We start from the raw sequence: 15488 nt of genomic DNA, 5'->3' as shown, positions 1-15488 counted from the left end.
TTATTTGTATACATCAGCTAGCTACCTTTAAAAAAACTTCCCAGCACTCTCCCAGAGTTTGGGGAAGTGTGTCTGAGCTCAAGCGCAGCAAGTGAGTTAGACAACATTTTAACAGCATCATAACAATCGTTATGAAATACGAGGGATTGTGTAATATCTACGTAAAAATGTTATGAAAAATGTTATGAACGTGTTAAATTATGTCACGTGCAGTCATATTCCGGTCCTGATTGGTCAACGAATTTGATGTGTATATTTTTTTTGACACCCAAAACCCCCAAATGGCGTTCCATAGTATGGTAATGAATCTGTGTTTACTCCTGCAAAAGTGATTGCTTTTCATATAAAGGCTTTATATACCTTCCCAATTAAAATACGAACATATAGTTTATGGAAAAGAGATGTTGTATGTTTCTGGACGATGCAGCCTGCTGCCTTGTTGACAACATGACCAAACGGTGCAGATTACTGTTCTATTTGAGAATGGCGCTCCTCCCTCACCGCTTTTGCCCATAGACTCGGGTTAATAGAACTCCCTCGCTGCCATTTTGACGGTTCCTCACATGATGACCGTGTCGACAAGGATTTGATGCGTCTTAATAATTAAACCAGTCTGTTATTCGAATACATTGTTATACCTGGGTCTCACAAAACCAGGCAAACATATAGATCTGCAAGCTTATTTTCCTCGCTGCGAATCCTGTTTGTCACTGGTGAAGGTTAGCTACAACTGTATAGCAAGGTTAGCAAAACATTATTGTGAAGATGATGAGGAAGAGTGTTACGACGAAGCTTCTGGGATCCATGCGAGGGTTCCCAAGCCACCGAGTAAACTATGCCGTGAATGCTGTTGCGAGAGGTATTTTAGTTTATGCTGCTTTTTTACACAATGTTTTATTAGCTGCTTATCATCTAACTAGCTCACGAGCTAATGATACTCATTCGATGACGCAGCAAGTTCGTTAGATAATGCCGTGTTTAAAATAACTGGGAGCTTTGGAGATAAACGAGCTCCGACTGGGAAACAAATCGATTTCAACGGTCATCCAACTCGGGAACTCTGGCCTCTTTTTAGAGCTCAGGTTGTCCGACTTGAAGATCGTATTTGTCCGATTTCTCAGTTGTTTTGAGCGTGGCATCCCAGCCGTAACCAGTTATCCAACTTTTATGCCGTTACATCACATCCATGTGACAGTGTCTTTCTGCCCTGAATGCATAAGACGTTTTCCAATGAATTCGCAGATAAATGTGTATGCTTTGTGGACCCAAATGACACAATATTATGGTGTTGTTACAGAATTGATCAAAAGTAGGGAACTGGAGAACGATGAGTTGCGACCTCTGTACATGGATTTTCAAGCAACAACACCAATGGTATGTGGCTCTTTACGTTAGCTGCCAGCCTATAGCCTCTCCCACGATAATTATACCAAACTGGTGGCATGTCAAGTCTGTAAAACATTGCATTGAAGCGAATTAATAAGATCCAATGCCATCTTTGAGAACTGCCACTTGCACAGAATCTTCAACTCCGTATATTTTTATCTCATGACTAGGATCCAAGAGTTCTGGATGCAATGCTTCCCTATCAAGTTAATTATTATGGTAACCCTCACTCCAGAACACATGCATATGGCTGGGAAAGTGAAAGTGCAATGGAAAAAGCTAGAAAGGTAATTCATTTACAATTAATTGAGTAGCTATTGCATCATGTCATTAGATGATAAGGCTAACATATCTTCATTTGATTTCTCCTTACAGCAAGTGGCAGACCTGATTGCTGCAGATCCTCGTGAGATCGTGTTCACAAGTGGTGCCACTGAATCCAATAATATGTCAATCAAAGTAAGTCTCCCTTTTACCGCTTTAGTAGTCAGATTAACAGCAAGGATTTGGGAGGGTGAACAATACATGCCAAGAACTGCCAACTGATGGAAAGATTAAGACATAAGAATGAGCTAAGGTCAATCAACTGTTCTGCTGTGTCATTTATTTGTAAATGAGAATACATGCTAACAATTAAGAGGAAAAGGAATTGAGTGGTTGTTTTTGTTTCTTTGTACAATGTATTCCTCCTAGGGTGTGGCCCGATTTTACAAATCCAAGAAGAAGCATGTGATCACCACTCAGACGGAGCACAAGTGTGTGCTGGACTCCTGTCGAGTCTTGGAGGCAGAGGGCTTTGACATAACCTATCTTCCCGTGAAGACTAATGGCTTGGTTGACCTACAGGCAAGCTCAATTGTTTGGTTGTTTTATCTAAATGTGGCAGATGTGCTGTTTTAAACAGCCCCATTGTATGAATCCACTCCACAATCTGCTCTTGTACCAAGAATAAGATCAATTGTTAACGTATTTCTTCAATACGTTTGTATATCTTGAATACCTCACATACTGATATAAAAATGTTTATTTTTTTATAGCTACTGGAGGAAACAATTCGTCAAGACACAAGTTTGGTGTCTGTGATGACCGTGAACAATGAGATTGGTGTGAGGCAGCCTGTCGAAGACATAGGTAACCTTTTTTTTTAGCCTAAATAGATTCAGAAGTATATCCACTATGAAATTGAGACATTTTAGTTTTATCTTTATTAAGCCGCTATTATTTTCACACACACTTCTCCAGGTCGAATCTGCCGGTCAAGGAACGTGTTCTTCCACACTGATGCAGCTCAAGCTGTGGGAAAAATCCCCATCAATGTATCTGACTGGAAGGTAGACCTGATGTCCATCAGCGGGCACAAAATATATGGTCCCAAAGGTACATTGTTGAATATCAGATACTATCACAGTGTTGGAGTTCAATTCCATTTTAATTTAGGAACAAAACTGAAATTCCTGTTTTCATCACTGAAAAGCAAGCAGAGAAAATGTAATTGATATGTCGGTTTACTTCCTGAATTGATATGGAATTGACTGCAAGCCTGACTACTACATTGAGTGAACTCTTTTGTGTAGCCACATATTACACTCCTTTAATTGTTGGTGTTTATGTAAGAACTGTGGGAGCAACTGAGTGATTACAAGTGAAGTATGTTTATGATTTGACAGGGGTCGGGGCACTGTATGTGCGGCGCCGGCCCCGGGTTCGAATGGAGCCACTGCAGAATGGTGGAGGCCAGGAGAGGGGGCTTCGCTCAGGGACAGTGCCCACTCCTCTGGCTGTGGGACTGGGAGCAGCCTGTGATATAGCCCAGCAGGAGCTAGAGGTAGACAACTCATTACTGCCTGAAACAAACTTACACAGGATGTTGTTCATCAATGCTTGCTTTTGTTTGGTTTTACTGTTTTCATTTTTTTTATAGCTTGAGGTCAGAAGACATCGGAAAAAACAGTCAGAATGTTGAGGCTTGCACAGCAAACTGATAATGTTCTTTTATCTGACCAATCCCCACTGCTTTATATGAAAGGTTCCATCATATATTGTTTGCTGCATGTTGTGTTGATGGGTAAATGAGAAGTGTGTACTGTAGTTGTGAATTCTTTATAGTGAAAGAACAAGTTCACATATTATTATTTTTGTTGCTTATTCATCTTCTCTCCTTTCCAGTATGATCACAGCCGGGTGTCCATGTTGGCAAACCGCCTTGTGCGCAAAATCATGTCAGAGATCCCTGATGTTGTGATGAATGGTGATCCGGAGCAAAGATACCCAGGTGAAGCGCAGAGCAAGGGATTTGTGGACAGAATAATAGACACAGGCATATAAGTGGGTGGAAGTGGAATTCGTATTTTTCATAATAATCATTAGATGTAATTGGCTGGTAATCTGTTAAATAAATCACTTTATTCCTTATGAGTTGTGTATGAGTTAAATCAAGTACTGTGCTGTACATTATCATAATCTCATTAGAGCAATAGCATTTTGCATATGCCTACAGATGAAGTGAAACACAATAGTTTGTGGATTGTACTTTAGTCGGTTGACGAATCGGTGAAGAATTCCTTAAATGTTGATGCTCTATTATTAACTTGAATCTTTGCCTGACACAGGATGCATTAATTTGTCCTTTGCCTACGTGGAGGGAGAGAGTCTGTTGATGGCCCTGAAGGATGTCGCTCTATCATCCGGCAGGTCAGTAGCAAATAAAGACCTATTAGATGCTTTTATTTATACACAGTACCAATCAAAAGTTTGGACACACCTCATTCCAGTGTTTTTCTTTATTTTTACAATTTTCTACATTGTAGAATAATAGTGAAGACATATCAAAACTATTAAATAACCCACATGGGTCACCAAAAAAGTGTTAGATATAGTTGAGATTCTTCAAAGTAGCCACCCTTTGCCTTGATGACAGCTTTGCACACTTTTGGCATTTTCTCAACCAGCTTCATGTGGAAGCCGGAATGCATTTCGATTAACAGGTTTGCCTTGTTAATTTGTGGAATTCCTTTCCTTAATGCGTTTGAGCCAATCAGTTGTGATCGTGACAAGGTAGGGATGGTATTGTGATAGTCCGATTTGGTAAAATACCAAGTCCATATTATGGCAAGAACAGCTCACTAAGCAAAGAAAAACGACAGTCCATCATTACTTCAACACATGAAGGTCAACACATGAAGGTCAGTCAATCTGGAAAATGTATCCTGCAGAGGATAGGTTCATTAGTTACCAGCCTCTGAAATTGCAGCCCACATAAATGCTTCAGAGTTCAAGTAACAGACACATCTCAACATCAACTTAATCAGGCCTTCATGGTCGAATTGCTGCAAATAAATCACTACTAAAGGACAACAATAAGAAGAAGATACTTGCTTGGGCCAAGAATACACAAGCAATGGACATCAGATAGGTGGAAATCTGTCCTTTTGGTCTGAGTCAAAGTTTTAGATTTTTGGTTCCAACCACCGTGTCTTTGTGAGATGCAGAGTAGGTGAACGGATGATCTCCGCATGTGTGGTTCCCACCATGAAGCATGGCGGAGGAGGTATGATGACACTTAACCAGCATGACTACCACAACAGTCTGCAGTTATACGCCGTCTCATCTGGTTTGCGCTTAGTGGGACTATTATTTTTTTTTTTATATATAGATTTGTTTTTTATATATAAATAATATCGCACACACACTTGAAGTCGGAAGTTTACATACACTTAGGTTGGCGTCATTAACTCGTTTTTCAACCACTCCACAAATTTCTTGTTAACAAACTAGTTTTAGTAAGTCGGTTAGGACATCTACTTTGTGCATGACACAAGTCATTTTTCCAACAATTGTTTACAGACAGATTATTTCACTTATCATTCACTGTATCACAATTCCAGTGGGTCAGAAGTTTACATACACTAAGTTGACTGTACCTTTAAACAGCTTGGAAAATTCCAGAAAATGATGTCATGGCATTAGAAGCATCTGATAAGCTAATTTACATAATTTTAGTCAATTGGAGATGTACCTGTGGATAACTTCAAACTTGGTGCCTATTTGCTTGACATGGAAAATCAAAAGAAATCAGCAAAGACCTCAGACAAAAAATTGCAGATCTCCACAAGTCTGGTTCATCATTGGTGCAATTTCCAAACGCCTGAAGGTACCACGTTCACCTGTACATGTCCGCAACTATAAACACCATGGGACCACGCAGCCGTCATACCACTCAGGAAGGTGACGCGTTCTGTCTCCTAGAGATGAATGTACTTTGGTGTGAAAAGTGCAAATCAATCCCAGAATAAATGCAAAGGACCTTGTGAAGATGCTGGAGGAAACGGGTACAAAAGTATCTATATCCACAGTAAAACGAGTCCTATATGGACATAACCTTAAAGGCCACTCAGCAAGGAAGAAGCCACTGCTCAAAACCGCCACAACAAAGCCAGACTAGGGTTTGCAACTGCACATGGGGACAAAGATCGTTCCTTTTGGAGAAATGTCCTCTGGTCTGATGAAACAAAAATAGAACTGTTTGGCCATAATAACCATCGTTATGTTTGGAGGAAAAAGGGTGAAGCACCCGAAGAAACATGATGCTGCCACCCACTTACGCTTGTGAGCTGAAGCACACCATTCCAACCATGAAGCATGGGGGTGGAAACATCATGTTTCTTCGGGTGCTTTGCTGCAGGAGGGACTGGTACACTTCACAAAATAGATGAATTCATGAGGTAGGAAAATGATGTGGATATATTAAAGCAACATCAAGACATCAGTCAGGAAGTTAAAGTTTGGTCGTAAAATGGGTCTTCCAAATGAACAATGACCCCAAGCATTCTTCCAAAGTTGTGACAAAATGGCAAAGTCATTGGAGTGGCCATCACAAAGCCCTGACCTCAATACTATAGACAATTTGTGGCCAGAAATAAAAAGCGTGTGCGAGCAAGGTGGCCTACAAACCTGACTCAGTTACAGGAATGGGCCAAAATTCACCCAACTTATTGTGGGATGCTTGTCTGTGTGTGGTGTGTGTGTGTGCGCTCCTACACATACATATATTTATTAAATCGAGATTAAACGGTATGAAAATTTAATATCACGATTAGTGACCAAAATTATCACGGTTATCAGTATTATAGCGATATTCTTATTAAAATGTGCTGGAAATGTTCAAAATGTACTGATACACACACTGAAATAATTTCAACAAGTTATATTGAAAGCCAAAAAACAACAAATAAAATTAGCAGTACTATGCACTTTGTGCATGAACATTAAAGATGGCACCATGTGGTCATGAGTTAAGTTTCCCTAGTGCAATCAAATTTCCATATAAAAGAAACACAAGTAAAGCAATGTGCAAGTAAGAACAATACAACTATGTAAACAAATCCAATGTGCAGGTGTTGACATTAAAATAAAACTATGTAAAAAAATCAAATGAACAGCACTGATTGTATGTCTGTTCTCTCCTTCATAAAGAAACAAGGTGCTGCTGGTCTAACATCCTATATGTCCATTCTCTCCATAAAGAAATCATGAAGTAACCAAAAAAGTGTTGAACAAATCCAAATATTTTCAGATGCTTCAAAGTAGCCAACCCTTTGCCTCGATGAGTTGTGCACACTCTTGGTCTTCTCTCAACCAGCTTCACCTGGAATGCTTTTCCAACAGTCTTGGAGGTCCCACATATGCTGAGCACTTGCTGGCTGCTTTTCCTTCACTCTGTGGTCGAACTCATCCCAAACCATCTCAATCGGGTTGAGGTTGGGTGATTGTGGATGCCAGGTCATCTGATGCAGCACTCCATCACTCTCCTCCTTGGTAAAAATAGCCCTTACCCAGCCTGGAGGTGTGTTGGGTAATTTTTCCTGTTGGAAAAACAAATGATAGGCCCACTAAGCACAAACCAGATGGGATGACGTATCGCTGCATAATGCGGTGGTAGCCCTGCAGGTTGTGTTTCTTGAATTACAAATAAATCACTGACCGTGTCACCAGCAAAGTGCCATCACACAACCTCCTCCATGCTTCACGGTGGAAACCACACTTCCGGAGATAATCTGTTCACCTACTCTGCATCTCACAAAGACATGTGAAAATCTCAAATTTGGACTCGGACCAAAGGACAGATTTCCATCAGTTTAATGTCCATTGCTCTTGGCCCCATCAAGTCTCTTCTTCTTATTGGTGTCCTTTTAGTGGTTTCTTTGCAGCAATTCGACCATGAAGGCCTGATTCATGCAGTCTTCTCTGAACAGTTGATGTTGTGATGTCTGTTACTTGAACTCTTAAGCATTTATTTAACCTTCATGTCTTAAAGTAGTGATTGTTGACTGTTTCTCTTTGTTTATTTGAGCTGTTCTTGCCATAATATGGACTTTGTCTTTTACCAGATAGCTCTATCCTCTGTATATCACAACTGATTGGCTCAAATGCATGAAAGAAATTCCGCAAATTAACTTTTTGCAAGGCAAACCTGTTAATTGAAATGCATTACAGGTGACTGGCTCATGAAGCTGGTTGAGAGAATGCCAAGAGTATGCAAAGGGTGGTTACTTTAAAGAATCTCAAATATATTTTGATTTATTTAACACTTTCTTGGTTGTTACATGTGTTATTTCATCGTTAAAATGTCTTCACTATTATTTTACAATGTAGAAAATAGTAAAAATAAAGAAATCATGGAATGAGTAGGTGTCCAAACTTTTGACCGGTACTGTGTATGTACACACTACCGTTCAAAAGTTTGAGGTCACATGTCCTTGTTTTTGAAAGAAAAGCACTTTGTCCATTTAACAACAAAAAAATTGATCAGAAATACAGTGTAGACATTGTTAATGGCTGATTTTAATTTATTTTAATGGAATATCTACATGGGCGTACCATTATCAGCAACCATCACTCCTGTGTTCCAATGTCATGTTACATTTACATTTAAGTCATTTAGCAGACGCTCTTATCCAGAGCGACTTACAAATTGGTGCATTCACCTTATGACATCCAGTGGAACAACCACTTTACAATAGTGCATCTAAATATTTTAAGGGGGGTGAGAAGGATTACTTTATCCTATCCTAGGTATTCCTTAAAGAGGTGGGGTTTCAGGTGTCTCCGGAAGGTGGTGATTGACTCCGCTGTCCTGGCGTCGTGAGGGAGTTTGTTCCACCATTGGGGAGCCAGAGCAGCGAACAGTTTTGACTGGGCTGAGCGGGAACTGTACTTCCTCAGTGGTAGGGAGGCGAGCAGGCCAGAGGTGGATGAACGCAGTGCCCTTATTTGGGTGTAGGGCCTGATCAGAGCCTGGAGGTACTGAGGTGCCGTTCCCCTCACAGCTCCGTAGGCAAGCACCATGATCTTGTAGCGGATGCGAGCTTCAACTGGAAGCCAGTGGAGAGAGCGGAGGAGCGGGGTGACGTGAGAGAACTTGGGAAGGTTGAACACTAGACGGGCTGCGGCGTTCTGGATGAGTTGTAGGGGTTTAATGGCACAGGCAGGGAGCCCAGCCAACAGCGAGTTGCAGTAATCCAGACGGGAGATGACAAGTGCCTGGATTAGGACCTGCGCCGCTTCCTGTGTGAGGCAGGGTCGTACTCTGCGGATGTTGTAGAGCATGAACCTACAGGAACGGGCCACCGCCTTGATGTTAGTTGAGAACGACAGGGTGTTGTCCAGGATCACGCCAAGGTTCTTAGCGCTCTGGGAGGAGGACACAATGGAGTTGTCAACCGTGATGGCGAGATCATGGAACGGGCAGTCCTTCCCCGGGAGGAAGAGCAGCTCCGTCTTGCCGAAGTTCAGCTTGAGGTGGTGATCCGTCATCCACACTGATATGTCTGCCAGACATGCAGAGATGCAATTCGCCACCTGGTCATCAGAAGGGGGAAAGGAGAAGATTAATTGTGTGTCGTCTGCATAGCAATGATAGGAGAGACCATGTGAGGTTATGACAGAGCCAAGTGACTTGGTGTATAGCGAGAATAGGAGAGGGCCTAGAACAGAGCCCTGGGGGACACCAGTGGTGAGAGTGCGTGGTGAGGAGACAGATTCTCGCCACGCCACCTGGTAGGAGCGACCTGTCAGGTAGGACGCAATCCAAGCGTGGGCCGCGCCGGAGATGCCCAACTCGGAGAGGGTGGAGAGGAGGATCTGATGGTTCACAGTATCGAAGGCAGCCGATAGGTCTAGAAGGATGAGAGCAAAGGAGAGAGAGTTAGCTTTAGCGGTGCGGAGCGCCTCCGTGATACAGAGAAGAGCAGTCTCAGTTGAATGACTAGTCTTGAAACCTGACTGATGTTGTGTTAGCTAATCCAAGTTGATCATTTTAAAAAGCTATTTGATCATTAGAAACCCCTTTTGCAATAACGTGAGCACAGCTGAAAACTGTTGTCTGATTAAAGAAGCAATAAAACTGGCCTTCTTTAGACTACTTCAGTATATGGAGCATCAGCATTAGGGCATTCGATTACAGCTCATAATGGCCAGAAACAAAGACTTTCTTCTGAAAAACTTGCCTGTCTATTCTTGTTCTGAGAAATGTAGGCCATTCCATGTGAGAAATTGCCAAGAAACTGAAGATCTCATACAACTCTTAAATAGTACCCGCAAAACACCGGTCTCAACGTCAACAGTGAGGAGGCAAATCCAGAAAGCTGGCATTCTAGGCAGAGTTGCAAAGAGAGCCATATCTCAGACTGGCCAATAAAAATAAAAGATTAAGATGGGCAACAAAAAAAACACACTGGACAGAGGAACTCTGCCTACAAGGCCAGCATCCCGGAGTTGCCTCTTCACTGATGTTGAGAATGGTGTTTTGCGGGAACTAATTAATGAAGCTGCAAGTTGAGGATTTGTGAGGCATCTGTTTCTTAAACTAGGCACTATAATGTGCTTGTCCTCTTGCTCATTTGTGCACCGGGGCCTCCCACACTTCCTGTTTTGGTTAGAGCCCGTTTGTGCTGTTCTATGAAGGAGTAGTCAAATCAAACAGACTTTAGTGAAATGCTTACTTAAGGGCTTACTTACGAGCCCTTAACCAACAATGCAGTTAAAAAAAAATACAGTTAAAAATAAAAGTAACTAAAGAGCAGCGGTAAAATAACAATAGCGAGACTATATACAGGGGGTACCGGTACAATGTGCGGGGGCACCGGTTAGTTGAGGTAATATGTACATGTAGGTAGAGTTATTAAAGTGACCATGCATAGATGATAAGAGTAGCAGCGGTGTAGGGGGGGGGGGGGGCATTGCATATGGTCTGGGTAGCCATTTGATTAGCTGTTCAGGAGTTATATGGCTTGGGGGTAGAAGTGGTTTAGAAGTTTCTTGGACCGAGACTTGGTGCTCCGGTACCGCTTGCCGCGCGGTAGCAGAGAGAGCAGTATGTAACTAGGGTGGCTGGAGTCTTTGACAATTTTTAGGGCCTTCCTCTGACGCTGCCTGGTATAGAGATCCTGGATGGCAGGATGCTTGGCCCCAGTAATGTACACTGGACCTTTCACACTACCCTCGGTAGTGCCTTGCAGTCAGAGGCATAGTACTTGCCATACCAGTCAGTGACGAAACAAGTCAGGATGCTCTCGATGGTGCAGCTGTAGAGCTGCAGGGGAAATAGGTTTTGTCATTTGTCTTCACAGCTGTCTTTGTGTGCTTGGACATTTGTTAGTTTGTTGGTGATGTGGAAACCAAGGAACTTGAAGCTCTCAACCTGCTCCACTGCAGCCTGGTTGATAAGAATGGGGGCGTGCTTGGTCCTCTTTCCTGTAGTCCACAATCATCTCCTTTGTCTTGATAACATTGCGGGAGAGGAGGTTGTCCTGGCACCACACGGCAAGGTCTCTAACCACCTCCCTATAGGTTGTTTCGTCGTTGTCTGAACAGTGTCATCGGCAAACTTCATGATGGTGTTAAGTCGGGCCTGGCCGTGCAGCCGTGAGTGAACAGGGAGTACAGGAGGGGACTGAGCACGCACCCCTGAGGTGCCCGTGTTGAGGATCAGCGTTGCGGATGTGTTGTTACCTACCCTTACCAACTGGGGGGCGGCCTGTCAGGAAGTCCAGGATCCAGTTGCAGAGGGAGGTGTTTAGTCCCAGGGTCCTTAACTTATGAGCTTTGAGGGCACTATGCTGTTGAACGCTGAGCTGTAGTCAATGAATAGCATTCTCACATAGGTGTTCATTTTGTCCAGGTGGGAAAGGGCAGTGTGGAGTGCAATGGAGATTTCATCATCTGTAAGTCGCTCTGGATAAGAGCGTCTGCTAAATGACTTAAATGTAAATGTAATGTAAATCTGTGGGTCTGTTGGGGTGGTATACAAATTGGAGTGGGTCTAAGGTTTCTGGGATAATGTTGTTGATGTGAGCCATTACCAGCCTTTCGAAGCACTTCATGGCTGGGGACGTAAGTGGTACGGGTCAGTTGTTGTCATTTAGGCAGGTTACTTTAGTGTTCTTGGGCACAGTTACTATGGTGGTCTGCTTAAAACTCCTTTGTATTACAGACTTAGACAGGGAGAGGTTGAAAATATCAGTGAAGACACTTGCCAGTTGTTTAGCGCATCCTCGCAGTACACGTCCTGGTAAACCGTCTGGCCTTGCGGCCTTGTGAATGTTGACCTGTTTAAAGGCCTTACTCATATCGGCTGAGGAGAGGGTGATCAGCCTCCAGAACAGCTGGTACTCATGCATGTGTCAGTGTTATTTGCCTTGAAGCGAGTGTAGATGTAGTTTAGCTCGTCTGGTAGGCTCGTGTCATTGGCCAGCTCTCGGCTGTGCTTCCCTTTTGTAGTCTAATGGTTTACAAGCCTTGCCAAAGCTGATGGAGTACGATTCGATCTTAGTCCTGTATTGACACTTTGCCTGTTTGATGGTTCGTTGGACTAAAGACTAATGTGTTCTCCTCTGCCATTAGAGGAATCCCAGAACATATTCCAGTCTGTGCCAGCAAAACAGTCCTGTAGTTTAGCATCTGCTTCATCTGACCACTTTTATTGACCAAGTCACTGGTGCTTCCTGCTTTAATTTTTGCTTGTAAGCAGGAATCAGGAGGATAGAATTATAGTTAGATTTGCCAAATGGAGGGTGAGGGAGAGCTTTGTAGGCGTCTCTATGTGTGGAGTAAAGGTGTTAAGAGGTTATTTTTTTTCTCTCTTGGTTGCACATTTAACATGCTGATTGAAATTTGGTAAAACGGATTTAAGTTTCCCTGCATTAAAGTCCCCAGCTACTAGGAGCACCTCTTCTGGGTGAGCGGTTTGCTTATGGCGGAATACAGCTCATTCAATGCTGTCTTTGTGCCAGCCTCTGACTGTGGTGGTATGTTAACAGCAACGAAAAATACAAAAACTTTCTAAGTAGTTAGTGTGGTGTACAGCTTATCATGAGATACTCAATAATTCCTTATAGTCCGCTGGTCTTTTGTTTTACCGCTGTTCTGTCCTGCTGGTGCGGAGTATAACCTGCCAGCGGTATGTTGATAGTCTCGTCGTTCGGCCATGACTCTGAAGCATAAGATATTACAGTTTAATGTCCTGTTGGTAGTTTAATCTTCCTCGTAAGTCATCTAGTTTATTGTCAGAAGATTATACATTTGCTAGCAGAATGGAAGGAAGTTGGGGTTTATTAGATCGCCTATGGGTTCTCAGAAGGCAGCCCTCCATCCGGACCCTTTTTCTCTGCCACTTCACGCAAATCACTGGGATCTGTGCCTGTTCCTGAGAAAGCAGTACATCATTCGCGTCGGCCTTCTCAAAGGAAAAAAAGGATTCTGCCAATCCGTGGTGAGTAATCACAGTCCTGATGTCCAGAAGTAATTTTTGGTAATAAGACACGGTAGCAGCAACATTATGTACAAAATCATTTTAAAAATAAGTAAAACAATGCAAATAGACAAACAAAAAACACAATCGGTTGTGGGCCCGTAAAACGTCTGCCTTCTCCGGCGCTATCTTGCCTCAGCGTTGTACGAGCTCTTCAGTTTCTTGGTAATTTCTCAACAAGAACAGCACCTGTAATCGAACCCACAAATGCTGATGCTCCAGATACTCAACTAGTCTTAAGAAGGCCAATTTTAATGCTTCTTTAATAAGCACTTTTTTGTGTGTGTTATTTTGTTATAAAATTGCCTTTCTTTCAAAAACAAGGACATTTCTAAATGACCCCAAACTTTTGAACAGTAGTGTATATCAAATGGATTAACAGCTATTAAGTTGGATCCAAGTAAATACTGTACGTTGATGATGCTATCTTCCTGCAGTGCCTGCACTTCTGCTTCATTGGAGCCTTCATATGTCTTGAGAGCTATTGGAACAGATGAGGACTTGGCCCACTCCTCAATCAGGTGAGTAACGGTTAGGAACACAACTCACGGAAGCTAAAATGGATGGTCATGGGATTTGAAAGATTTAAATGTTTAATTTGATCATTCCTAATTACAAAAGAGCAGGGTCAAGAATAACATGTTGCAGCTGAATGGTATTATTTTGGTGTTTTACCTTGTCTGTTTTTGTTGTTACTCCAAATACCTGAAGATTTGGAATCGGACGATTTAGCACGGAGGCAGAAGTGGACTATACAGCGGACAAGTGCATTCAGCAGGTCAAACGCCTGAGAGAGATGAGGTGAGTGAAAAAGAGTGGAATAGCATGCATACAGTGGTTTACCAGAGACAGATTAAGACTAGTCCTGGACTACAAATCAAGATTAATGGAGAATCTCCATTGAACGTGCGTTTTTTGTCCAGGCTTAATCTGTGTCTAATCTGCATCTAGGAAACCACCGCAAAATGTACATGCTGAATGTCACTTAACTAGGAATTTACTGGTGGAAAGAGATTGTAATATTTTTTGTACACAATGATCTGATGAAATACTTTATCATAAATAGCCTTTTAATTTGCAATATTATCAATGCACTCATAGGTTAATGTATTCATTGTTGTCCAACTTTTTCTCTTCAGCCCCTTGTGGGAGATGGTGCAAGAAGGAATCGATCTGAAGAGCATCAAATGGACGCAGCACTAAAGAAAGCCTTCAGGAAACATACCTAAGAGCATTGTGAATACTAAGCTTGTTTAGTTTGCTGCATACTATGCCACTCCTGTGATGAGTGGTAATTATTTATACTGTCAAGAAACACGCACAACTTCCTGACTTACTTTAGTGTAGGCTTATGACTAGATTTTGTATTGGTAGACCTGAATAATTTGTTCCTTTTTGTATTTGACAAAGTATTATTATTGATGCATATATTGTGCTCTTAAGTAGTTAAAGTTTGTGTTCATACGCACATCCTTAATGTAGGTGCTGGGCTAATAAAGAAACCTTGTAAAGAACAAAGTCCCTTAAAGCATTTAATTGGGAGCATAAATTTGTGTGCATTTTACCTTCCTGTTCTTTACAAGTGCTCTTAACATAATTTATCAGCTGCTTTGACCATGGGATTCCATGACTGAGAGCAAGTTACAGAATGGTTAATTCATGTAGCATGTGCAACATTCCATTTAATTCATGGATAAGTCATTATATGTTGACAGCATGCTAACAAGGTTAAAGTACAGGTTTCATGTCACTAAAGGAGGAAATTGATAAAATATTGCCCTCATCTCAATGTGTGAGTGAAATTTAATGCCAATCTTGTAGGTTAATAGTCTTCCAATCATGGAAATTCTCCCCAGTTGGTTTGTATACAGTCGCTGGCAAAATGTGTATTGTTTGTATGAATCTCTCATGTTACCATTTAAACTGATTTGAACATTTATTGTGAGGGAAGTATGCAAACCCATTTACATGGCCGGCTGTTTTATGACATCAGTATAATCTACCACCACCGTGACTGAACATTTACAGTGCTTGTTGTTTCTGTTTGTACATGCATCAGATGGCACAGCAGACTCATTACTCTTCCCAAAATGTCTTTCCATAATGTCCAACAGCAATCTAATCTCACATAATACAATACATACATGCATATGTTTGTCGCTAGCACTCCAATAAAAATTTGATTCGGCTTGACCCTGAATTATGTTAGTATTTTATGTAGTTGGTCGATTGGTGCATAAATTATTCTCCACGTGCTCTGATTTAATTATAGTATATTGAGTTAGTACAGCATTTT

The 15488-nt window shown here is 41.9% G+C and overlaps 1 protein-coding gene across 1 annotated transcript; it reads left to right on the top strand.

The window, feature by feature from the left end:
- Window positions 1-493: 493 nt before the first annotated feature.
- nfs1 (NFS1 cysteine desulfurase) lies at window positions 494-15385 on the top strand. Its single transcript, XM_046319380.1, has 13 exons — window positions 494-859; window positions 1298-1374; window positions 1557-1673; window positions 1762-1845; window positions 2080-2232; window positions 2424-2517; window positions 2629-2763; window positions 3054-3211; window positions 3553-3658; window positions 3996-4077; window positions 13630-13713; window positions 13904-13993; window positions 14332-15385. Exons 1-13 carry the CDS (start codon window positions 766-768, stop codon window positions 14393-14395), a joined length of 1338 nt encoding a protein of 445 aa, XP_046175336.1. The 5' UTR covers window positions 494-765; the 3' UTR covers window positions 14396-15385.
- The last annotated feature ends 103 nt before the right edge of the window (window positions 15386-15488 follow it).

The sequence above is a fragment of the Oncorhynchus gorbuscha genome, linkage group LG21, assembly GCF_021184085.1.
Source record: "Oncorhynchus gorbuscha isolate QuinsamMale2020 ecotype Even-year linkage group LG21, OgorEven_v1.0, whole genome shotgun sequence".
Lineage (NCBI taxonomy): Eukaryota > Metazoa > Chordata > Actinopteri > Salmoniformes > Salmonidae > Oncorhynchus > Oncorhynchus gorbuscha.
This window is presented reverse-complemented; position numbering and strand designations above follow the sequence as displayed.